The following is a 26,247-nucleotide window of genomic DNA, read 5'->3' on the forward strand; positions in this document are numbered from 1 at the left end:
CCTCCCCCGCAGGACGCAGGACCTCCGCCAGACACCGCAGGACGCAGGGCCTCCCCCAGACCCCTCAGGACGCAGGCTGCTGCCGGCCTTTCTCCCTGTACCTGCCGCTCTCCTCTCTGCTTTCATTTGCCTTCCGTTTCACTCCTTAGCCATAGCTCTGGATGGACTCAGCTTGGAAGAGGGGGGGAGGATTGCTAAAGATCGGGGACACAGAGGAGCCCCGGCCTTGCTGGGGCTGATGAAGCGTGGCCGGCAGGTCCAGATGCATCGGCTTTGGGAAAAGACGGGCCGGCTTTTCCAGAGTGTCCAGAGTGACACCAGGAGTGCGGGTGGCTGGGAAAGGCGGCCGTCAGTGGCTTTCTGCGGTGGGGGCCGGATGAAAGGCTGGGGAGCTTCCAGAATCCCCAAAGCTGGGCTCCCCAGGCGGCCCTGGCTCAACTTCTTCAGAAGGGAGCTGCTTGAGTTCAGCTGGACTTGGTGACACGCTCGGGACAGCCAGCGCCAAGGTCAGAGGGAAATGTGGAACAGGGAGAAGCGGAATCCCACAAGGGCAGGCGGTCCCTTTGGGAAGAAAAAGGTAATTTTCCAGAAGGAAGCTTCCAGAACTCGCTGTCCCCAGTGCTGAGGTCAGCAGCTTCAGGAGGCCCTGTGAGTGTCCCCAGAAGGCGCCCTTCCTCCTCTGCCCCTACTCCAGGAACCCAGCAGCAATACGGCTGATGCCGGGCACCGCGTCAGGCTGTCCTGAAGCCACCTCTCCTGTCCTTAGACAAAACACCTTCCAGGGACAAGAACGAACCTAAGAGAGAAGGCAGATCTGTGCAACCCACTTGTTTTTGAGGGATCAGCCAAAGAAAGAAGGAATCCTCAACGGCTCACGGCCTGACTTACGTTACCTTCCCAGAAAGCAGATTCGGAGCAGAGGCGACAGGTCGTGAATTTCTCATTGGCCATCGAATCCCCTGTTCCTTTACAATGTGGTGGCATTTTTGTACATAGAATTATATCAAGATGATGCTTTTGTTGGGCTGGCTGAAAAATCACTTGGTGTTTGTCTATCAAGCAGTTTCAGTGAGAAGGAAATTCAAAGTAACTTAAAGCGTCAGTTCCCACTGCATCGTAAATGATGCCTCCTTAGCGTGGTTCCCAGTTCATCCTCTGCTAGTGAGCAAGTTTGCTCAAAGCATATGCCTTTCCTTTTAGAATTACGCCCTTTTAAAAGTGTCCAGTAGCGCCTCACTGCATACCACCCAAGCTCCTAATTCAAAGCAAGGTAAGACATTGTACACGGCCCTGCTTCACCCTCTCTGTCCTGTTGGGGAAAATAATGATTCTAATTAAAGTGGATATCAGTAATCCTGACCCACAAAGTAACTGACGTTTAAAATCTGTATATAATTTTATATATAGTTCTAGGCTGAATCTTCAGCCCTACTTGAACTCTGTGGTTGTGACAGCGCCCTTGGGCGCCCCACGGCCCACTGAGGGTGCGGAGGGTCATGCTTTCCAGAGCGAGCCTGGGCCGAGCCAGAGTTCACCGGGGACGCTGGGAACAGGCCCGTGCTTCCTGCTCTTGGTGCCCGGAAAAGCCCTGCCTTCTGGTGCCTGCGCCTTCTGCCTACAGATCACTCTCAGGAAAGGATCAGAACGCAGGTTTTAAGTGTCCTTCCGGGGGTATTTGCATTTTAGCCTTAATTCTAGTTGCAAGTGAAAGGCTTGGCCCCTTGTGAAGGCACGTTTCAGCACAGATGAGCAGGCAATGGTCCTGTGGTCACCTGCACACAGTGAGATGGGAGGGTAGGTAAAACTGCAGGGGGAACTCAGCACATGAATGCCGGAAAACACTCTCACAAGATTGAGGTTCCTCAGCCTCAGCACTACGGACATTTGGGGGCAGGAGGGGGTGATGGATTCTCTTATTGTTGTGGGCTGGCCTGTGCTCTGAGGGTGGTTAGAAGCAGCCTTGGCCTCCACCCACTAGATGCCAGTAGCACCCAAGTTAGGGGCAACAACCCAAAGTGTCTGCAGACATTGCCAGATGTCCCCTGGGGGACACCCTGGCTTGAGAACCAGTAGGGGTTTGTCACATGTCCATGTGTCAATATGCAGAGTGACGCTGTGGCATCTAGCCCAGCATGACACGGAAAGCCTGTACCACAAGGCTGCGGACCTTCAGCTTACTGCCCAAGGCCGTGATTGTCCTTCCATAGGTATGCAGTGCTCTGCCAGCCCGGGGCAGGCAGGGGGAGATGGAGGTGAGCCACGATCAGGCACCAAGCTGTCAGGTCTCACTCTGTATTTACTGAAGCTGCCCCCCAACACCGCACCCCCATTCTGAGAAGGCAACACTTGTTACCTTCTTTCTCGTTGGCCACTTTTGCCTGGAGGCGACAGGAACTTAACGGATGTGTGGCCTTCATCTGGTTTTCAGTATCTAATCGGATCTCATTAGAAGATATTTGAGGTCTATGCTGATTCTGGGAAAATCTCCACTTTTGTTCTGCGAGGAAGCCAGCAGCTGTTTTCACGGTATCACTTTCCTTGGCAGGTTCCTCCGTAAAGAGAAAGGGATTGTGGTGGCTTTCACTTCAAATGGATTGAAAAATAGGTAAGAGTAGATTTGGGGTAGGATGTGTGGACCAGACACTGCGTTCAGCACTCAGACACTCATGTCTTTTAACCTGGCTTTGATGTTGGCTTATACGTCTTAAATCTTTCCGTGCCTCGGTATCCCCACCTGAAAATGGATGCGTCCTACATACTAACCTACCTCCCCTGACCTACTGCGAGGATTATAGAATAACACTTTTGAAAGAAAAGAATATAGTCTTTCATCTATCGAGTCTAGGCTAATGGCTCCCAAGGAATCAAGCCTGTGCGGGGACCTTCCAGAATGTTCTCCGACCACAACACAGTGTCTTCCATCCAGGCCTCTTGTCACCAGGAGCATGTGTGTACTAACATGCTGCCTGGCCTTGAGGGAAAACTGACATTTCAAATAGGCTTCACACGGCCATACAAAGCAACACCCCAAATGTCCCCATTCCCAGTGAGGCCTGTTTTTATGGTACTTTTTGTGCAAAGTGCTGTAAGCAGCATTATCATCGTTAGTCCCAAAGGCATCTGCGTGCAGAAGCCCCCGTAAAACCTGCAAAGAGGTTAACCTGCCTCTCTGTCTCCTCGGTCACCTTAAATTCTGACATCTGAGGCGTCCCCCAAACCATAGTGTATCCCCACTGTTTCCAAAGATCTTGGCAGGGGAGCGGCTTTGAAAACCAAGGTCTAAGAGTAAGGCGGGAGGCGAGGCTCCTGACCTGCGGCTGGGAGTCTGCATGGCCCTGGGACTGAACTTGCATGACCTGTTGGCCGGGGGTGGGGTGGGGGGGGTTCCCTGGCTTTCTCAGTGAATGACGCTGGCTTCAGTCAGGGTTTGGGAGCTGAGACCTCACAGAGGAGTCCCGTCTGGAGGGCGCGGGCTGCCCAACCTCGTCTTTGGGAAGAACCCGCAAGGGGGGCACCGCTCACCAGGCCAGGCCCTCAGGCAGGCTCTGAGGACACCCCAAACACAGACTTCAGATCTGGAAAAATGGCTGCCGGTGGCTGTGGGGGCAGGAACGTGGGGAGTGTCTGCAGACCTTTTCAGTTCTTCCCCCGCCTGGTGATGGGGCGCCCCCAGCCTGACTTCCTCATCACCAAGGGGAGGTGCAGAGCGAGCAAAGCAGAAGATGTTAAATGCATGATGTAGAATTGCTGCTGTCCCACTAAATTGTTGTATTAAGCATGAGCGATCTGTTTAACGTTGGCAAAGGAATTTAAAGAGTAACGAGCTTTGTGTCCTTGTTTTAACAGTTCACAGGACTTCCATTTCCCTGCCTTCTTCCCCCCATCCCCGCGTTTCTCCCGCCCCTCCCCCATTGCATCTACTTTCTGTCACAATTGTGGGGTATATGGTGGCAGCTCTTGGTCCCATGGGTGTTCACGTTTCACTGGAAACATGGGGGAGGCAGTGGTGGGCGGGGGAGGGGGGGAGGAGGAAAGCAGCTTTTTTCTAATTTTTGTATCGGTATCCACAAGCGTTTGTATTTTTTGAATTGCAAACACTGTGTTTTCTGGTCTTTGGGGGTTGGTTAACTTTGTGTATTGCCTTTTGGAAAACCTGAGTTTTATCACAGTCTTGAGCGGATTTGAAATAAATTCTTTGGACACTGCCAACAAGCAGAAGACAGGGCCCGGTGTGGAATTCCTGCTCAGCAGCAAGGTACGCCAATTGCCACGTGAGCCCTGGGCACTGGCAGGTACTGGGGCAGGGGCCACCGAGGGGAGAACATCCCATCTCTCACCCCCAGGGCCTGCGCCTATGAGACCCCATATGGCTGTGCTGCATATGCCCACGAGAATAGGAGGTGATGCCATGACTGAACGATAAGGTCCATCTTAGACAATGGGGAGTTCGTGAATTCATTCTCGCAAGAGGGGGCGGGGCCAGACATTGAGAGAAGTTGGTTTATGGTTAAGATACATTCGTGAATAAAACATTGGTCAGGAGTTACAAGAAACCGAGATTTGGGGAAGACCTCCTAATAACCTGTGAGCATCAGGGGGACCCACCGGTCCCTTCAACCACAGTCTGAGCCCAGGTGTGTCTGACCTGAAAGCTCTGTCCCTTGTAGCCTTCCCCAAACTGTGATCCTCACAAGCACCCATCTCACATGCCTCCCCCAACAGCCCCTTTGGCCTAGCCTCCCCAGCCATTTGCTGGATCACCAAATGGCTTACCTGGGTAGGGGCGGTTGCAGACCCCAAGAGAAGGCAGCAGGGCATTTAGGAGCAAGGGCCCTACGGATCAACCCTCTTGGAGGCAAAGGAAGGAGGACCGGCCAAGGGAGATGTCGAGTTGAGACGCAGACCAGCAAAGGCCTCTGCCACTCTGGGTTGGGACATTGGCACTGGGTTTAATACTCCCGCATTGATCCGGCACGGACGTGGGCCACCCTGGGAAGGAGGTGAGGCGATCCTGAAGAGGGCCAGCAGCCGAAGGCAGCCTTCAGCACTCAGAATAAGTACTTCTACCCGAAAGAGGATTGGAGGGAGACATTGGGGTATCCACCTCTGCGCTCCAGGTCTACAACGCTCTTCCAGAATTCCCGTGAGAGAAGCTTAGATGAGGAAGGCCAGGGACACTCCTGGTCAGCCTCCTCTCACTCATCCTAGACTCCCCCCACCCTCTCCTAGTGTCTCTTCATCATGATTGGGACCCTCATCCCGGGGGGACTAAGCCTCAAGTCACCAGGTCCTTCTCCCCCAGGATTGCTGCTTTTGTCTACTCACCATGCAAATCAGGTGAAAGGAATGTGAAGAGATGCTTGAGGGGACCGCCTGGGTGACTTTTCCCTGCCCCACCAGGTGACAGCAGCCTTATCTCCTCTTGATGGTCACAGGCCGGTCACCCCACGAGGTGCTGGCTCTTCTTGCCTGGACACCTTTGGTTTAGTGGGACGTGTGCTGTGTTCTTGTTTCTTCCTTTGGGAAGCAGGGTGCCCAGGTCCACGGGGCTCAGAGCTGTAGGGACGGGAATCTCCAGGTCCCTAAGTGGGCCACTGGGAATAGCGGGAGGCAGGGCATCGTGTGGAGCGACGGCTGACCCGCCAGACGTGCGGGGGACTGAAAGACGCCCCTGCGAAGGGGAAACGGCGGTATGACAACACGTGGATGCTGCACTGAAGCCTTCTGTTCCCTTGGTGGCTGTTGTCAGAGTCTTAGTCATAATCGTCTTCCCCTGGAAGACGTCACCAATGCAGAAATTAAAAGCGTGGTCCTAGCCTGCTCTCCAGCCCGTAAAGTACGGGTTTCTCCTGGGCCCTAAACATCCGGGGGTTTCTAGAGCCCCCAGCGGTAACAAAACAACTCTGTAAGTATGTACTCGGTAAATTAAAAGGTGAAAGCAAAACAAGCAAGTAATTTAAACTCAGAACTTGCAAGCTTTTCCCAAATGGACTAGCCTGTAGCTCTGGTCTGAGCTACTAAGCACTCAACTATCTGAGCCACAAGGCTGGAGGTAGGGGGTGGGTGTGGGGGTCCTCAGACCCTGGGCTCTCTGTAGAGAAAGGGAACCAAATTACCCCAGTCGCTGCTAGGATAGGTCACCTCTAGTTCCTCAGAGATTTCCTGGGGCTTTGTTATGTTTGGGATCCTCTACATCTTAAAATAAAAATCACACTCAGGGGGCCTGGTGGCTCAGTCAGTTGAGTATCCGACTTCTGCTCAGGTCATGACCTCACGGTTCACAAGTTCGAGCCCCATGTCAGGCTCTGTGCTGACAGCTCAGAGCCTGGAGCCTGTTTCAGATTCTGTGTCTCCCTCTCTCTCTGCCCCTCCCTCACTTGTGTTCTGTCTGTCTCTCTCTCTCAAAAATAAACATTAAAAAAAAAAGTCACTCTTAAAAACCGCCAAAGTAGGTATTCTGCCGAGCACGGCCTTTCAAAATAAACTTGGAAAACAGAATGTCGATTCCACTCTTGCTTCAACTCAGGGCAGTTGTGGAGCTCCTCACTCGGCAATGGCTCTGGAGTCCGGTTTGGAACCACATAAAAATGTCAGCCACTTTTACCCCTTTGTTTTGACCAAAACCTTATCGTTGGATAAGATTTTTTTGTCATAAAGAAAAAAAAAGCTAAAATTGATTACTATCATTGAAGACTTTTTTTTTTTTAACGTGTCACAAGCTTTGAGAAGTTCCAGATGGTTTCAGTAAGTGCAATATACTTTTAAAAACATGTTCAGATGCCTGTGGCGATTATTCTGAAGGAGAGGGCATTAGCTTACATGCAGGTTTGGTTACAATCTTCTGCTGTGTTATCTGTCATGGTCACGTACACCACAAAAGCTGCGTTCTATCTACATACCTTCTTATGAAGGAGACTTCATGGGGCGCCTGGGTGGCTCAGTTGGTTAAGCGTCCGACTTCGGCTCAGGTCATGATCTCATGGTTTGTGGCTTCGAGCCCCATGTGCTGACAGCCAGCTCAGAGCCTGGAGCCTGTTTCGGATTCTGTATCTCCCTCTCTGTCCCTCCCCTGCTCAGGCTATCTCTCTCTCTCTCGGAAATAAATAAAACATTAAAAAAAAAAAAAGAGACTTCATACACATGGTAGAGGCTAAAAATCAAAACCGCTTTTCCCACAAAAACAACTGACAAATGATCACACATGGTTCTTTCATGTGTAACAGGACACCATTTTTAGAAAATTTAAAAAGGTGATTTAATGCTAACTATTAGCATTTACAAATCAGTAAATCATTAAGCTGATAAAAAGTCATTACATGCAGAAGTACAAAACACCAGTGAAAGCCAACCTCGCATAAATCTCGCTGGAGAACATTAAACATCCTTTTCCACGGACTGGCTTTACACACACAGTGCGGCTGGCCCTTCCCGCTGCGCACTTATCACTATAAAACACACACCTCACGTCTACAAATTTTACTATTTCTATTTGACATTTTTTCCCTCAAATAGAAAAGCAGTCTATAAAATATGAAATAAATAAGAATAATCTGGAAGTCTCATAGAGGTCCCATGGCAGTACGACGTTCTTCTCTCTACATCATGAAGCACTTCACTTGGCCACTCGGGAGGAATTTATTTTCTTGATGTCAACCTGGCTCAGGATCAGTGTCCCATTTTTGAATTTTCCAACCTGCCCAATCCGTCCACTTGACAAAATACTGGGAGCTGATTTCTTCTTTTTGGCTTTCCTGCAGTTACAATCAGAGAAAGGGACTAATGTTAAGCTCATAAGGAAGGGCTATAGCACCATCAACCAGGTGGCTGGGGCCCTGTCCCCTGCAAGCTCCGGGTGTCCCCATGAGTGCCATCCGCCACTGCCCTACCCCAACAACTGTGGGCCTTCACGTGGTCCCTGAAACATGCCGCTGCCTTCCTGCCTCAGGGCCTTTGCACTGGTTTCTTCCGTGTGGAATGTTCTTTACAGGTCTTTCCAGGCTGTCCCCTCCTCTCCACTCTGTTCTCAACTCAGATATGACCCTCCTAGAATGACATCACAGCCCATCCCTGGTGATTTCCTTTCTGATGCTTTATTGCAACCTCTTCACAGAACCTGCCAGGGCCTGGCATCCCCTCGCTTACCTGTTCGTACGTTTCGGTGCGTTTCCCTCACTACAGTGTTAAGCTCCACAAAGGCAGGGAAGCGGCCAGTGTGACGATGCCTATGTTCCTGACACCTAAGATGCCTGTCTGCCTGGCACACGGGGGACCCTCAACAGACATATACGGGCAGAACAAACGGCTGCTTGACGGCACGTGAAGCTCACTGGGAGTCCAATGAAAAGGCCATATATTATCTTACATTCTGAAATCAGGCCCAGGACACCACATGCGGTAGGTCGAGGACATAGCCCCTAGCCCGCGCTGTCTTATCAGCAGGCTCTTGGGAGGGAACAGAAGTCTTTTGTTGGAAACATCAATCTCGACTTCTCCGCTAGTCACGTGAGGTGTCTGGTCTTTGGAAATGAGAGACAGGAGAGAATTCCCGATTCAGTCCTGAGGTAGCTGTTTGCTCCCGGGCAATGTCCTGCCTCCTGTCTTCCCGCACGGGATGCGCTTAGGGTACCAGAGAGACAGCAGAGTGCTCTACCGGGCTAGAAACACCACATGCGCTCAGGGGCTGTTTTCAGAACAGATGAGCATGTTTATTCAGATCGTTCCAGCACAGGGCCTGACGGCGTCACTCACCGGTCTTCCTGACCTTTCCTCTTCTTCTTCTTGAAAATATCTGTGTCCTGGGCCTGATTTCAGAATGTAAGATAATATATGTGTCAGTAACGGATAATAGAGATTCAAAAAAAGACCAGAGGTTTGTGGTCAAAAGCCAGTAAGCTACCATTTAATATTTTTCTCAAGGAGGCCTACGAACATAGACTTAGTTTCATCCTAAAACTCAGAGTGTGAAAGGTCATTCCTTACAAGACTGGCAGTGGAAACATCGACTCTTCCATTTTAGGCGCAAGGGAGGGAGTGTAACATCTCTTCCTCTGTGGGTTTTCATAGGTTTTGGCGTTCTACACAATGTAAAATGCAATCGGGGAAAAAGATGGAAGCGGCTTGCATTATCCGAGTGGCAGTTTGCTATTTCCAAGCGAACCTTCCATGGAAATATGCCAGGTTACCTGGCTGGTGTTAGGGAACGCAGCTGATGTGAACAAGTGGAGAAAATGATCATTTAACTCCGGATCTCAGGGTTGCCTACACTGCTTTCCCCGCAGCAGGTCCGGCACTCCACCGTGGCCACATGCGGCCCCCTTTCTGTTCTAGCTTAGGAACGAAAAGGCTATTACTCCTACCATTCTCTTTTCTTCTTCTTTTGCCGCCTTTTTTTCTTTGATTTGCTCCTGCAAGACCTTGTAATTCACATAACTATTTTTGGGAGGCTGAAATGAAAGGGGAAAAAAAAGGTATCATTTTTTTTATTTTGCAAAGCTCTCCCAGTGACCCGTGCCCTGACTTGCCCTGGGCTCTCCCCTTTTCTGTGCCCTGTCCGATGATGGAAGACCGAAGTGGCCCCCCACCTTAGCGCCCAGCATGATGGCCCGTTCCCGCTCCAGGACTCTTTCCTTTCCTTTTCCGTAACCCGTGATCCCGAAGCGGTGCACTTCCAGGCGAGCCTGTGGACACAAAGCAGAATCAGACCCCCGTGCGTTCCAAAGACTCCAGAGAAGAGACACACCCCAGGGAGTAACACAGGCCAGACACGACGTGCCGGAGCAAGAGGGCCGTGCTGGGTGGTCTGCCCAGCTTCACGGAGGTCTCCGTTCTCCCACGTGCAATTCTGGACAGGTGAAGCAAAGACTTCGCTCCACACAAATCAGTAGCAGGATTCAGATTAAAAGCGGGGATGCTCTCTGAGTTCCCACTTAAAGGTACCTCTCCAAACACACTCACAGAGAGAAACCATTCATCGTAGCAGTTCCGAACGCAGATCTGTGTTTGCTCATTTGTCTAAAGATACTGCAGAGGAGGAGGAAAAAGTCACCAATGCCTGCTCTTTGCAGCTGAATTCCTTCCTCCTGTCTTCTTTCTCATGCACTTAAAAACCTACTTTAGACAACAGAATACACACATCCCTGGCTTTTCTTACTTAACACTGCATTACTGGCATTGTGGTCACAAGCCCTCGGGTTTTAACGGACAGCCTAATATTCACCAAGAGAAGTTGTGTAATTTGCTTAATCACTTTCTCAACCACTGGACATGTAAGCATATTCTTGTGTGTGTGTGTGTGTGTGTGTGTTATGAAGCTGAAAAGATTAACAATTTCAAAACACATACCTTCTCTAAGTTAAATTCTTGTCTCTCCACATCTTTCTCAAGGATATTAGTTTTGGTCTGAAAAGAAAAAAAAACCTCATTAAGATCATCTGTTACTGTATCATTAGAGTATCTGTCATCAACAGAGGAGTCATGTTTTTTTGTTTTTTAGTTTATTTATTTATTTATTTATTTATTTTTTAAATGTTTTATTCATTTCTAGGAGAGAGAGAGAGAGACAGCGTGAGCAGGGGAGGGTCAGAGAGAGAGGGAGACACAGACTCTGAAACAGGCTCCAGGCTCTGAACTGGCAGTCAGCACAGAGCCCGATGCGGGGCTCGAACCCACGAACCGCGAGATCATGACCTAAGCGAAAGTCGGACGCTTAACCGACTAAGCCACCCAGGCGCCCCTAGTTTATTTATTTTGAGAGAGGGTGCACATATGCGCGGGCATGAGCCAGGGAGAGGCAGAGAGAGGAAGGAGAGAATCCCAAGTAGGCTCCGATGCAGGGCTTGAAGCCACAAACTGGGGTTCTGTGCTCTCAGTCATAATAAATGCACCTTCCATGTTACTTTATCAAGATTCCTGACTTTTATGATACTTACGATCGTCTTCAATCATGTATTTCACAGAATCAAATGCCTTAATTAAGGACACCAGGCACCTCCATTCATATATCCCATAGTCTTACTTCCTGTTCCAAGACTAGAAAAAATTCTACATTCACCTTGATGTTAAAAACTTTTTTCCATTGGCTTAAATCTTAGTGATTTCAGGATCATCCAGATCCTCAAATACAAATTATATGTTAAAAAGAAAAACTATAGGGGCACCTGAGTGGCTCAGTCAGTTGAGTGTCGACTCCCATCTCAGGTCAGAATCCCAGGGTCGTGGGATCAAGCCCCACGTCGGGCTCTGCGCTGAGCATGGAGCCTACTTCGGATCTGCCTCCCTCTGTCTCTCCCCCTGCCCTGCTCCTCTACCCCACACATGCTCTAAGATAAAGTTTAAAAAGAAAAAGGAAAAACTGTATGCTGTTCACAGATCTCCAAAATCCAAGGAAACGTCTACCTCCATTTCTAAGTATTTAAGTAGTTCTTTCTTTTTCTTCTTCTGTCCCATCCATCCAAACAAGTAATGGCTAACTAAGCTCTTTTAAATTGAAAATTTCTTTCAGGAACGTCAGATTTCCAGTAATACTGGAGATGTGACAGATGCCCTTGACTGAGCTGTTACTAGAAGATCGGCATGAGGAAGGAAGTGCAGTAACACGTCTTGGCTGCCTGCATGTGCTACAGTCACCGTGGGGCTGGCGGAGACACTGGCCCACAGAGGACAGGGGCACAGATTCTGATGTCCCCACTTCTCCCAACGCCAGCCCCACAGATGACCTGCCTTGTATGTGGGCCTCTGTTCATCTTGGCCATGGGAACCCCTGGGCCCGGGGGTGGTGGAGACCTGAGTGGCAGGCCTGGCCTCACTGAGATGACCTTTCTGTTCCAAAGCCCTGTGTCACCATGTCACTAGAAACAGCTCAGCTTTGTAGCTGTCAATGTGTTTGAGAAACAGTCTGGATTCTAGACACTTATTTATTTTTTTATTTTTATTAAAAACATTTTTTTTAATGCTTATTTATTTTTGAGAGAGAAAGAGCATGAGTGGGGGAGGGGCACAGAGACAGGGGGACAGAAAATCCAAGGTGGGCTCTGCACTGACAGCAGAGAGACTGATATGGGGCTTGAGCCATGAACTGTGAGATCATGACCTGAGCAGGAGTCGGACACTTTACCGATGGAGCCACCCAGGCGCGCCCTGCGCCCCCTCCCCCCGAGATCCTTGTTTATAATAAAAGTAAACATTTGGAAAACAATTCTTAGCTAATTATTTTGTGATGCTGAGTCCATTGCAATGACCCCACCAATACTTAACTTTTATTCGTAGCTTTAAAGCCACTTCAGTACATTATTCATAATGTATTGCCTGATTTAGAAACAATGGGGGGTCAGGGGCACCTGGGTGGCTCAGTTGGTTAAGTGTCAGACTTCTGCTCAGGTCATGATCTCACTATTCATGGTTTCAAGCCCCACATTGGGCTCTGTGCTGATGACTCAGGGCCTAGAGCCTGCTTCGGATTCTGTGTCTCCCTTTCTTTCTGCCCTTCCCCACTCGTGCTCCGTCTCACTCTGTCTCTCAAAAATAAATAAATGTAAACAAAATTTTTTGTTTAAACACTTGGTGGTTTTCCCTGTTTGCTTTCCCCTTGTAGCAGTGGGAGGCATAGCACCTGTAGGCAATACTGGGTCCTCCTCTGCTTCTAGGCTACGCTGCCAACCTGAAGTTAGACGGGGCCATGTGACTTCCTGTGGACAAAGAAGTGTGAGCAGAATGGAAGTGTGTCCCTTCCACATGGAACCACCAGCCATCTACTGACTCCCCTTCTTCACCAAAGCAACTAGGAACCTCCAGACAGTGGAGCCCCTATTATCCTGGGTCCCTAGCTGAGGATGGTGGGGAGCAGTCTGTCCTCGCCAATCCCAATGGAGATATAAAAAGAATTAACATTTACCTTTGAACCACTCAGATGGAGGGATTGTGTTATTAAACCACAGCCTAATCTATCTTGACCAGTAAAGCCTTACTGTCCCACACGCAGGAAAGAGAAATGTCGGCAGATTTTGAGAACTTGCACGTTAGGGTTATGAAGAAAGAACACTGTAAAAAGAAGAAACGGTTTGGGAGAACGGCGTGGGGGCGACACGCAAAGGCCCGCAGGCCCCCAGGCTCAGGGAACTCATCCGTGGGTTGACGTGCTGACCACAAGTACTTTCTCCTGCACTGGTGAGATTCTTTTATCCTATCAGTCACACTGTGCGACCTCTGGCCAGCTAGAGACCAGCTGGGGAACAAACGCTCTGGTTTTAAAATGCAGGCAGCTCTGGGGCACCTGGGTGGTTTAGTCCAGCTCTCAATCTTGGCTCCGGTCTTGATCTCATGGTCGTGAGTTCACGTCCCACACTGGGCTTCACGCTGGGCGTGGAGCCTCCTTAGAAAAATACAAATATATATATTTACAGTATATATCTATATATTGTATAGTATATATGTGTATAACTGTATTTACAAAAATATAGTGGGGCACCTGGGTGGCTCAGTCGGTTAAACGTTTGGCTTCGGCTCAGATCATGATCTCACGGTTCGTGGGTTTGAGCCCCACGTTGGGCTCTGTGCTGACTGCCAGCTCAGAGCCTGGAGCCTGTCTTCGGATTCTGTGTCTCCCTCTCTCTCTGACCCTCCCCTACTTATGCTGTCTCTCTCTCTCAAAAATGAATAAAATGTTAAAAAATTAAAAAAAAAAAATATAATAACACATATAATTAAAATGCAGGCAGTTCTAAGAACATCAGGAAATGTATTCTTATCTTCTCAAGGGCAAATTACTTCGACTACATTACTGTCTTCCTTACACCTAGCTGACACTGGATCTCCCAAAGAACAGGGATGTGGAACAAAGTACAAGGGCGCCCTGGAGTGCGGAGGAGTCCAGCGCTGAGTCCTAGGGGGTGATCTAGATAGTACAGAGATTGTGAGGGCAGTAAGAACCTGGAGCAACAACTTGGGGACAGGTCTTCCTATCTAGTGAAGATGCTGGCAGGCAGCGCACTTATGATATTCAAAGGACAAAAAGCCTATCTGGTGTGGCAGTTAGGTACACAGCTTTCACATGGCCAGAAAGAAGCCTGGGGTCCGACCCTGAGCTCTGGTATTTCCTTCACATCCATAATCCTTTGTGTGGAATCCTTAGAAAATTAAGACGTTTTCACGTTTTATTTTATTTAAAAAAAAAAAAAATTTTTTACTGTTTTTATTTATTTCTGAGAGAGAGAGACAGTGTGAGCAGGGGAGGGTCAGAGAGAGAGGGAGATATAGAATCTGAAGCAGGCTCCAGGCTCTGAGCTAGCTGTCAGCATACAGCTCGAACCCACGAACTGTGAAATCATGACCTGAGCCGATGTCAGATGCTTAACCAACTGAGCCACTCAGACACCCCCATTTTCACGTTTTAGAAAGGTAACACCGTGAATATACTGAATATTGTACATCATTTCCAGTGGGGGCCTGGTACTGCAGTACTGACAGCAGCCCATAATCTGTTAAGCACGTTCACATTTCTGCAGCAGGATCTATGAATATCCATGCCAAATGTGACCAACAGAAATAATTCCAAAGCCTCATCTGAGTTCAGGTCAGGTTTCGTGCCCAAACCAATCTATCTGCATCAGACTTCAAAAGAAAGCAGGTAACAGCGACTTTGAAAGCTCCAGGGTTCTGGGATCGCAGGTGTGGGGCGGCTGACTGTTTAAACGCAGCCAAATATCTTCACCTCTCTAGGCATCAATTTCCTCTGTAACATGAAGGCAGGGCATGTGAATTGTGAGGACTCAGTGAGATGACGAGTCAGTGAGCAGAAATAAGTACTTGTGGTAGGTAGTAAGCACCAGTGAATCGTGGTTATTATGAGTCATTTGCTACATGCTCAGTAACAGTCTACACGCACCTTGGGACCAGGCCGCAGGAGCCGACAGCCCCTTCCGAACTGGAGTCCCCTCTTCTATTATTTCTGTTCTGTCTTTCTTACCCCTCTTCTATGGAGGCCACAAAGGAAGCTAAGGTTCAGGGCAGGGGCCGATGCTACGGGTGGAGACAACACTGGTAAGACACATCCCCGTGAGCCAAACAACACTGGGATCATTTTCAGCCACACCTGACGCTTTCATTTCTCAAGACCCTTCCTCACAGGCAGCCTTGCACCCATTCAAGAGTGGTTCACCCGCTCATTCCTCATATCCCAAGTCAGGCCACCGACCCCAACCCAGGACCACTGCGGTGAACTCCTGACTCAGTCCCTGCAGGCCTCTGGTTGCTTTCCTAGAATCGAGGTACCACGCAGAGGCCTGAGGGATGTTTAAAATGTTGTCAGATCACCTCATGCCCTTAAACTCTCTGGTGGCTTCCCACATACTTTAAACCAAACGCCAAAGGCCTCACCGCTGCCTGCGAGACCTGGTGAGGGCTGGCCTCCGCCCGTGCCTCCGCCGCGCCTCAAGCCATTCCCCTGTGTCCTCCCACACTAGGCTTCCGGCTTCTGTAACACATTAGGCCGTCTCATGCGTCCAGGCGCTGCCAGTGCTGTGTACTCTCCACCTGCGTCAGTCTGCCGCTCCTTCCTCTGACAAGCTTTGGCACTGCCTCGTCAGCCTCTGCTGAGACTTCCTGCCCAGTCTACCGAAAGGGGGCTCTGCCTATATTCCTGTCCTTCAGAAGGTTTACAACTTTTTAGTCATATTACTAATTGACCTGGGGTTTGCCAGACCCCGCCAGTGGGGTCCTTCATGAGGGCAGAGGACTCTCTCTCATTCACTGTTGGATCTCTCGGGTCTGGCAAACAGTAGGCGCCCAAATTATGTGTGGAATAACTAAGTACGTAAGTAATCTTTTACCTATTATTTCCTGTTAAGCTACTTCCATAGTCACTGCTTTATAAAAGGGATATGACTAGGAAGTTCATCTGTAGGTTAGACACCTGGATGGGTAACATATTATATAAATGGTGGCCAAGTTCTCAGCTTAACCCATTAAAAGGGGTGACATCAGCAGGGAGAGTTTCCCCACACGGCCAACAGGCAATCCTCCTGTACCGGCTACGATCCAACTCAATTCTGACCCTGTCTGCATGGAGACAGCACCACATTGCACAGCTGAAGGGCTCAGTCCTACAAGATTGTCCCTTGCTTTCACATGCTGCAAGCCCAGGTTGTTAGCGGTACTTAGGACCAGCCACCCACAGGTTAGAGTCCCCACGACCCCTTACTTGGGTTTGGTGAATCTGCTAGAGTGGCTCACAGAACTGAGGAAACCCGTCTAACTGACTAGATTGCCGGTTTATTACAAAAAGATGCAAGTCAGGAACAGCCAGACGGGGGCGACGTGCAGGGTAAGGCAGGGGGGACAGCACAAGGCCTCCCCTGTCCTCTCTGAGAGCGTCACTCGCCAAGCACCTCCATGTGGTCACCAACCCACAAGCTTTCCAAATCCTTTTAGGTTTAGAGAGGCTTCAGTACATAAGTATGATGGATTAAATCACTGACCATAGGCAATGAATTCAACCTCCAGCCCTTTACCTCTCCCCAGAGATCAGAGACGGGACTGAAGTTTCCAACCCTCTTGTCAAGGGGTGGGTTCACCTGGCAGCCTGTCCCATCTTCACAGCCTTTGCAACTCGCTCATTACAAAAGACACCTTTACTGCTCTTATCATGTACGAAATCCCAAGGAGTTCTGAGCCAGAAACAGGGGACAAAGAAAACATAACTAGATATATACATACACATATACGTATATATGCATACATATGCCAAGTATATGTATATATGTTTCCTTACTATAAATCACCATACCATACCTTGAAAATCTGTTTTAATACACAGTGCAGTGTAATCACATTATTAATGGCATAAGCCTAAATTCTAGGGAAAGACGATCACCTCCTCGGTTTAGGCAGGGCCAGCTGGGTTGTCTAACTGGTTAGGACCTCTCGAATCTTCTCCAAAGATGACCGGCTGACCCCATGCAGGCTATCATTATTTTATTATACTTCTTTGCTGATTCCATGTCTGTTTGAACTGTCCTACAATGACCTGTAAGCTTCGAGAGAGCAGGGGCCACAAATGTCTTTTACCATGTTGTACAAATTCTTAGCATAGCATCACGTATCTTAATTACTCCCAGCTGACCGACTATTCCTTACCTGGTATTCCCTAGACGCAGGATATGCCACTAATACCTAGTGTCATATTCGTCTGTGTTTATTTACATGTTGCAACGCCAAACAGTCTAAGTCTTTTTACAGGCGTATGTGTTTTTATTGTGCTCATATTCTGTCTCCTTAGCTGGACACATTCACGTTTCCAAAGAATCAATTTTAGGGGCACCTGGGTGGCTCAGTTGCTTAAGCATCTGACTTCAGTTCAGGTCATGACCTCGCGGTTCGTGAGTTTGAGCCCCACATTGGCATCTGTGCTGACATCCCAGGGCCTGGACATTGTTCAGATTTTGTGTTTCCCTCTCTCTCTGCCCCTCCCCAGCTCACTCTCTCTCTCTCTCCCTCCCTCTCTCAAAATTAAATAAACATAAAAAAAAATTCAAAGGATCAATCTTAAAAAGGAGAAAAGGGCAGAACGACCAAAGATGACTGAGAAATTTCGTTAGGATCAGGAAGTTCAAAATGTCAAATGAGCTGAGATCCCTGAGAAAAGCCAACTACAATGATAAAGGGATCAGTCAGAGCAGGAAGAAATAGAATCCAACAGCCCGCCGCAGATGATCTATTATTAAGAGACGGAGAAATGCATTCATTCAATGCTAACTTTTCGGTCCTTTCTACTAGAAAACTTTCCATTCTAGAAAGAACACAAGCGGGGCAAGTCTTCTGTTTCAGAAGACTGAGACACCTGAGGAAATGAGGGAGGGTACTCAGATGCTGGTTACTCTCTCCAAAGGCAGAATTACATATAATGCAAGCACTGTTACCCAACCTTTCTCACTGCGTGACACACACAGAAAATACTAATATTTGTATGGTGTACTCAGGTACACCGTGGTGACACCGATCCCTGGTAAGCCTCCCTGGTCGGCCAGCGTGCTGGCTGAAGGACCAAAGGAATCCTTTACCTATCCCACCTCTAACAGTTCCCTGTGCCCCAGCATTTGGAGTATGAGTCGGGAACTGACCGAGAATCCTAAAATAAATCTTTGAGGAAGAGATCCTCGTGAGGATCATGACATGAAGTGCTACCGGAATTCTACGAAAGATGGTTGTGAAACCATAAAAAAGATGTGGTAAGCACCAGACACCGGCACATGCTCACCAAGAACCAGACAAATTGACTATCTTTGTAGTGGGTTGAATTGTCTGCAAAAGACATGTCTGTGGTCTAAATCCCCAGAATCAATGAATGGATCTCATTGAGGGGAAAGGGTCTTTGCAGTTAATTAAGGATCTCATGACGAGACTCACCCTAGATTTCGGGTGGGTCCTAGATCCAATGACAGATGTCCTTTGAAGAGAAAGGCAGAGGGAGATCTGAGACTCAGACATACAGAGAAGGTCATGTGCAGACAGAGGCAGAGTTTAGGGTGATGTGGCCCCAGGCCAATGAACACTTAGGGCCACCAAAAGCTGGAAGAAGGAAGGAAAGATTCCCTTTCAGAGGGGAAGGTGGGTGCCCAGCCATCCAACACCTTGATTTTGGCCTCCTGGTCTCTAGAACCGTGAGAGAATAACTCTCTGCACGACAGCCCTAGGAATGAACACAATCCCCTTTTCCTTTTACGATAGACAGAAGTTGCTACAATGTGACGAATGCGACAGAAACAGAATACCTGAATTTCTGCAATGAATTTGACCAAACCATAACGCTACCCTTGTGGGAAAAGCTGGATAAGTAACCATACCCTCTCTCCTGGACTGAATTTTGAGTGACTTCCAAATTCTGTCTGAGATTACTGCTCAGTGAACTCAAACTGCTTTCAGTCAGAAGGGGAGTTCCTTGAGAGAGAGTGGTTTTCTCTATTTTGTTTACTGCTATAACCCAGTGCCTAAGACAGCAGCCAGAAATAGTTGCCGAATGACTCTGTTTTCTCGGAGCACCATCAGGCAGAAGCCCTAGGCACGTGAAAGAGTCAATTCGGCAGGCTTGCGTTTGTTAAATTCTGCACGTTCCTCAGAAAGTCTTGTTTGTGTAAGACTTTGTCAGCTCCAACTGGAGCTGGCCAGTTGGAATATTATCTGCGAAGAGTGTTTCTGCGTCCCCGAATCCTTGAGCCAAGCCACGCCAGGTCCGCCCAGATGGTTTATATGAACAGTGGGATTTACGGCAAATACCTACTTGTTTTCTGGGCATCTAAGAGCTTCGATAACTAAGGTCAGTCCGTACATCTATGTGACCGACCCGCTAGTAAACACCCTGAACACGCAGGCTGGAGTGAACTTTCCGGGTCGCCAACAGTTCCCACCTGCTGTCACAAGTCATGGCGGTGGGGAAGGAACTAAACAGATCCCACACAACTCCACTGGGTGGGGACATCTGGACACCTGCACCTCATTTCCTTCACACTTGGCCACATGCACCTTTCCCCCTCACTGGTTTTACTCTGCATGCTTTTGCTGTAATCATTTGTAACCATAATGATGACTATATGCGGAGTCCTGAGTCCTGTGAGTGCTTTTAGTCAGTCCTCAAGCCTGACGGTTGTTCTGGGGACCTGTGACACAGTCTGTAAGAGTATTCATCTAGGGGTGCCTGGCTGGCTCTGTCGGAAGAGCATGCGACTCTTAATCACAAGGTCATGAGCTCAAGCTCCATGCTGGGTGTGGGGATTACGAAATAAGTAAGAATTTTAACAAAGAAACAAAAAGATACTTCTCTAAAACTGCAAGGTGTGTGTGTGGCGGGGGGGGGGGGGGAATCAACACGCACATTTAAACTAACCAACTGGTTACCTGTGTGTCCTCATCTAGATCCGACTTCCCTTTCCTTTTTTTATTTCTGCTGTAAAATTCTATCACTTGCACTCGATCCCTGCTGTTCTTCGGAGTTGAGGGAGATGTCGCGGCACTGGGGACATCTGGTCCTGAGGCAGAGCCGGTGGGGGTCACAGCAGGAGCACCCTGCAGCTCTTCCCTGAGTTCCTTGAAGAAGCTAGAGGCCCTCTTCCTTTGGCCTCTCGCGAGACAACCAGGCAGGGGAGCTGGGTCTGCTGTTAAGGCCACTGGAGCCCCTACATCTCTCTTCTTGTTTTCTCCCTTCTTTCTGATCCTTTTCTGTGCTGCCTCATCTTCTGTCTCTCCTGTTTGTTCAAACACAGAGGAGAAAAGGAAATATTTTTGGTTCTAGCGAATGATGTGAAGGCACTTGTACATATGCTACAGCTATCAACACCCCGAAATACAAAGAAAAGAGGGATTTATTTTCCTTCAAATAGAGTTGTGTTTGCACAATTCAGAGAATCCAAACTGCATGGGGCACCTGGGTGGCTCAGTCGGTTAGCCGTCTGACTTTGGCTCAGGTCATGATCTTGCAGTCTGTGGTGAGTGCGGGCCCCGCATCAGGCTCCGAGCTGACACTGAAAGCCTGCTTTGGATCCCCCCATCCTCCCCTATTTTAAAAACAAATAAGCATTAAAAAAAGAAAAGAATCCCAAATGCAACATCTTTTCCTAGGTAACTGTATTCATGCCCTTGACCCTTGAGGCACAATATGTTCTCACCTTGGTCCGTACTAAAAGCAACATCAAGGCAATAATCCCCAGGGACTGGTAATCCCAGTTGGCTCACACTTTGTGCTGAAAATGTCTGCCATTGCAGCTGATGTTTTATTTTTTTTTATTTTTTGATGTTTATTTATTTTTGACAGAGACACAGAGTGCAAGTGGGGAAGGGACATAGAGAGAGGGAGACACAGAATCGAAGCAGGGTCCAGGCTCTGAGCTGTCAGCACAGAGCCTGACACCGGGCTCAAACTCACAAACCATGAGATCATGACCTGAGCCCAAGTCAGCGACTTAGCTGACTGAGCCACCCAGGTACCCTTGTTTTGTTTTATTTTTTAACAATTACTAGGGTTATGAGTAGGTATCACAGTTTTCCTGTTTTCTTTCAGTTATGAAGGCAGATGAATCTAAGACAACTTAATACAATTTGAACACATCTATTTTCTACTAAATCCCCTGTTACCTCCTCTGTTTCACCTGTTCGACTCAGATCAGTCACCTGAAGGTTCCCACAAGAATCCCAGGCCTTGTTACTCACCTGCAAACAAGTATCACAGAGCTCTCTAAATATCGGCCAGTCGTTTATGTTGGCTTCTATTAAGCAGTCAACTAAACTTTGGCATTAGAGACATAAAAGTGAGCAGTTACAGCCCATGTCTTCAGAGCTCCTAGCATAATTTCAAGCCTGAGTTGACATGAACTATACTTAGGATCTGGCAGAATAGTCTTTTCCTCTAGATTTTAAACTTCTCAAGGCCAAGGACCAAGTCTTCTCTGTCCTCCAGTATTCCCAAGGGCTCAGAGATGCTCTCTCCAGTGTACAGTCCATACAAATACAGAAACTGTACATGCTAGACAATCTGGGGATTGGAACCCAGTCTCTGCAAATTAAGAGCTAGATAGGAGAGCTTTGGAAAGTATTTTAACCTCTAGTGCCAGTTTCTACATTTGCAGTAATGGGATTAGCGGCAGTATCAAGTTCACTGGGTTGTGAAAATTAAATACATAAAAAATATGGAGTACATGGTAAAAACACCATAGTTTTAGCTATTGTTTTTACTGTTTAAATAAGCTGAGAAGTTTGAGCAATGGCTCCAAACTAATACAGCTTTTGCAACATCCTCTTACAAATTTAAGAAATGCTTGCTCCTTAAAGGCGCCAACGCCTAATTATCTCTGTGCATGAACAAGGGATGTCACCTTCCCTGGGGTAAGTTCTTCAGTGTGTGGAACTGTTTCCCTACCGAAGTGCCGGGCGGGTGCCAATCCCTAATAACTTTTATTACTTTTTCCTCAATCATCATAAAGGAAGGAGAGCACAGGCTGGCCAACTTAATGAAGAAAAAAGGCTGCAGCGAAAAGCTTCACGTGAAAACGTTCTCTGAAGTCCGTGGGGGAGGAACACACCGAAGGATGGGGCACCAATGTACCAGGATCACTGGGGGTGGGGTGGGATGGGGGGGGGGGGACTGTGGGAGCAGCGGGCTTCCCAGAGGGCCGGGAAATGTGAAAGGGTGGGCTATTCCGAAAGCCCTTTAAGCCTGAAAGCCTTGGTGCTCATGACGAGCAACTAGGTGGTGCCCATACTCAGGGGCGACTTGGGAGGTTGGATTCGTGAAAGTAACAACAGAGGCTGATGGTGGAGCAGGAGAAAAGGGGCACTCGGACGCAGGTGTGTGCTGGACCCATCATGAGAACCAGGTCGGCAGGGTGATGGGTGCTCCACGTGCAAGAACCTTTAGCCTTGAATGCCGAGGGCGACCCAGTGCAGACGGCACCGCAGACACCTCGGCTGCCAGTCCGGTCTCCACGTGGGTTCCGAGGCCCCGCACTCACCGAAGTCGTAGAGGTTCCGGAGCAGGGAGTCCAGGAGCGTCTGAGAACCCGGAGGCGCGGGGGACCCCAAGCCCTGCTCCTGAGCCATCGCGAGGTCGGCCACCCCCGTACCGTGCGGGGCCCGCCGGGATGCCCTCCTCGCGGCGCCCACACTTCCGAGTTCTGACGCGCTGCGCGTGCGCGTCGAAGGTCCCGGCGCGGCTTCCGTCCTGGTTAAGATGGCGGCGCCCGGGGTCCTGAGGAGAAGCCGTAGAGGGTGCCGCCGCCCTAGGCGAGGTCGGGCCGCCCTGCGCGGAAGAACCGCCCCCAGCAGCATCACCACCACCGCTTAGCAAAGAATTTCAGGCCCTGCCCGGGACGGCAGCCGCACCATGGATTCTTCCAGTTCATCTAACGCTAGCTTCTCCGTCGGCTCCGCCAGTCACGGCGCTGTCGTGCTTCTCTACTCGGTAGGCGGCCGGGGGGAACGAGGCCCGGGGCGGGGCCGCAGGAGAGGACCCCACCCTCCCCGTCCCAGCCTCCGACGGGCCGCGACCCCTGGACCGAAAGAGTGGGTCCCGGGGCCGCCGAGGAGGGGTGAGGTGGCTGACTTGGTTTCCAAGGCAACGGTGTATCGCTGCGTGTGCAAATGTGTGCGTGCTTTTAGAAGTTTCTATGGGTGACGGTTCCTCTGGTTCCTTTCCGCTCGTTCCTTCTCTTTCCCTTTACCAGGTCACGGGGCCTTCGGGGAGCCCCTGGCCCAGGAATGAGCGTGAGAATGGGATCTCTCCATCTCTAGCGAGGGCTACCTTTTGGTTACACCAGAAAAACCTGCGGTTCCGACCTGGCCTGATAGTCAGCATGTGGCTCCCCACCCCGCCCTTTTGCTGCCGTGATGCTCCTGGGAGAAGAGTATTTGGCTTGTATGTGGGCACCGAGTTTGTAATGAGACTTAAACTTTTTTTTAAAATAGAAAGATCGGGAACTTCTGGAAAACGTGACCGCGTTTTTGCCTTCCGCCCGTACTTTTTGCAGAAGTCGTGTTGGAAGACCGCTGGTGCCACCCGGCCTCTGCAGCTTGCCTTCTAACCCCCAGCCCTGTCCCTCTCCTGATGTTAACTGACCCTTTTTGCCAACAGAATATTGGTCGCTTCCTATTTATATGAAGAATTTGTGAGGTGAACCCTTTGTAGTTCTCAGGATTGCACGGTTCTGGGGCAGCTGATTTTTTTTTTTTTTTTTTTTGTTAACCACCAAATTAATTTTTATCTACTTTACAAGGAAATAAAATAATGCATTTTAAGAGCATGTCACTGTGTCCTGGAGGTTAGTGCCAGTTTCTGATTTAAATATAATGTTAATTTGCGTACGAAGGTTATAACAGGGAAAAGAGCAAACAGCAAGATAAACAGAAAACTGTTTCAAAACAGAAGCTATATAGAGGGCTGCCTTCAAATTGGGACACCAGCATTCTTTGAAACATGAGGAAACTTCTCTTCCCTCCATGTGGAGAGCTCTGGGTTTACAATTGCTGTCAACTGTCCACTTCTGTGAGAGTTATTACTTTAACCTCTCTAGTTAGTGACCATCCCACCCCACAGCTCTGTGGTGGAACTATTTTGACCTCACTTTTTGACGTTGCTATTCCAGACCAGGCATGTAGAGAAGCAGGTCGCTGTGTGGATCCAGTTCTCAGCCCTAAACTGGCTTGTGAATTGACTGCAGTTTTGCACACGCATATTAAAGGAAAGACTTGGTTTTGTAATTCCCCATTTACCAATGGTTCTTTAATGATAGCACTTTTGTCAACTTTTTCAACATGAAAAATTAAGGCAATTGTATGTGAGCTTTTTCTACCTTGGAGGCTGGAAAGAAGCCCTTAATACTCTCGTAACTGCATAGTCTTTACTCTTACAATAACCTGAACATTTTCTTACTATTTCAGGCTGTCCTTATTTCCTCAGCCACACTGTTCTTGTGCAACACTCCAATGTGAGAGTAGTACTTAGAGCTATTTAAGATACTCCTGATTGCAGCAAACACTGCAGCACAGGTAACCTACAGCGTCCTAGTCATTATTTTCAACGTCCAGTATATGGAAGTTAAAAGCCCTTGCCTCCATGGACTTGAAAGGAAGTCATGAAAATAAACAATTAAAATTAAGTGAGATAAGGGTGATGATCGCCATCCACAGCCTGTTGTGGAAGGAATGAGAAGGGGAACCTGACCTGAGGGGGTGACATGTGAGCTGAGGTTTTGAGGTGTGAATGGGAGACGAAGGAGAGGAAGACTGGTGTAGGCATCCACGTAGAAAGCCACTCTCTTGGATGTCTGGAAGACCCTAGTAGTCAGGTAGAGGTAGAATAAAGGAGACATGGGACACAAAACTAAGGAAGTGGGCAGAAGGTATTTCTAAAGGGGTTTTATATATCATGTCTACACACTCAAGAATAAAATCTTAACTTTCTAAGGGAACCTGTAAGGATGATCGGATTTGTATTTTGGAAGTCTTAAGACTGGGTTTTTGGAGTGGTTATTTGTGTGGATAACCTTCACTTAAGTGGAGACTGTAGAAGGAGGATCTGATAGGAGAGCAACCGAACACGGTTGCAGTAAAACAGAGGCAGTGGCAGTGAGCCTGGGGAGAAGGGAGGTGGGTAAACTGTTGTGATATATAGGATAGTTGAATGCAGTGGCTGAGGAAAAGGAGGTTTCTGTGATTTGGCAACTGGGCGGATGTTGCTGATAGGAAATTTGGGCAGAGGAGCAGGTTGTGTCAGGGTAATAATTTCAGTTTGGGATGTGTTCAGTTCCAGACGCGAGTTATAGAGTTAATGACTTGTAACTCGTGCATTACTGTGTTATGGACCAGATACCCCACAGGGTGTTTGGGAGACCTCCAGATAGAGTTAGAAATATGGTACCCGAGCAAAAGAGCAGGTCTAGCTTAAATATATGGGTTTGTCGGGCATCAGCGAGTAAATTATATCTGAAGCCATAGGTCTGCCTGAAATCTTTCCATGAGACCACGGAATGAAAAGAAGACTGGGGATGGATACTTACTGCTCTACCCAGAACCCAAACTATGGCTTCCTGCTATAGTCCAAATGAAAAATCTGGACTCCTTACAATGTCCTACAAGACTACATCATTGCCACACTGATTCCCTGATTCTAGTAATCTTGCTCACTGGGCTTCAGCCACACTGGCCTTCTGTTTCTCAGACAGTAAGCATGCTCTCTCCTCAAGAGTGCTTCCAGTTCCCTCTGTGTGGTATCCTGTTTTCCCAGAAATTTGCATTGCTTTCCCTGTCCCATTTGAGGTCCCAGTTCAAATATCACCTCCCAGAGAGGCCTTACCCAACCATTCAATCTAAGATAGCTCTCCAGTCACTTCTTCTTGTTAGTTAACTGCATTTTATTTTCTTTATATTCCCTTTTCCAGTGTCGTGGTACAGCTGCCTTGTACTGACTCTCAAAGCTGAGTGTTAATTTTTCATGACATTTGTAGAGCCCATTGTTGACAGCCATTATGAAAAATTAAAGACGGGCTCTTGTAAGTTTACAGTTAAATAAATTCTGTTAAAAACAAAAGTAATAAATACCCCAAATGCAGCACTCCCTAATTATCTTACTAAATTTTACTCTTTTCTACGCTTTTGAAGTTATTTATGTCCATCAGACTGTAAGGTGGTGATCCTATGTAGTAGAGGCTACTGCCCATCTCTCCCCCACTCTCCATCCAGGGAGGTCATGCTGGCAGCTTGAAATCTGCCAGGGCT

General features: G+C 48.5%; 2 protein-coding genes across 2 annotated transcripts in view; one reads left to right on the forward strand and one right to left on the reverse strand.

Moving 5' to 3' along the window:
• Nucleotides 1–7,068: 7,068 nt before the first annotated feature.
• On the reverse strand, nt 7,069–22,804 carry CUNH1orf131 (chromosome unknown C1orf131 homolog). The gene is made up of 7 exons (XM_039241236.1): nt 22,488–22,804; nt 19,882–20,228; nt 10,342–10,398; nt 9,582–9,677; nt 9,357–9,443; nt 8,749–8,801; nt 7,069–7,751 (listed from the first exon to the last, which is right to left on the reverse strand). Exons 1-7 carry the CDS (start codon nt 22,801–22,803, stop codon nt 7,613–7,615), a joined length of 1,095 nt encoding a protein of 364 aa, XP_039097167.1. The 5' UTR covers nt 22,804; the 3' UTR covers nt 7,069–7,612.
• Nucleotides 22,722–26,247, forward strand: part of GNPAT (glyceronephosphate O-acyltransferase) — a 36,852-nt gene continuing 33,326 nt past the window's right edge. Inside the window, exon 1 of the mRNA XM_039241235.1 lies at nt 22,722–22,936. Within this exon, the coding sequence (XP_039097166.1) occupies nt 22,859–22,936 (78 nt within the window). The 5' untranslated portion in view covers nt 22,722–22,858. The remainder of the gene's footprint in view (nt 22,937–26,247) is intronic.

Source organism: Hyaena hyaena, unplaced genomic scaffold, assembly GCF_003009895.1.
Source record: "Hyaena hyaena isolate Hyena2069 unplaced genomic scaffold, ASM300989v1 scaffold_193, whole genome shotgun sequence".
NCBI classification, from domain to species: domain Eukaryota; kingdom Metazoa; phylum Chordata; class Mammalia; order Carnivora; family Hyaenidae; genus Hyaena; species Hyaena hyaena.

Excerpts from the sequence above, each read along its gene's own strand:
- CUNH1orf131 (XM_039241236.1), bottom strand. The coding sequence starts at position 22,803 with ATGCTGCTGGGGGCGGTTCTTCCGCGCAGGGCGGCCCGACCTCGCCTA. Across the intron at positions 20,229-22,487 it reads CCGGAACCTCTACGACTTCG|GAGAGACAGAAGATGAGGCA; the intron begins GTGAGTGCGGGG and ends TTGAACAAACAG. Across the intron at positions 7,752-8,748 it reads AGGAAAGGTCAGGAAGACCG|GAAAGCCAAAAAGAAGAAAT; the intron begins GTGAGTGACGCC and ends TTGTAACTGCAG.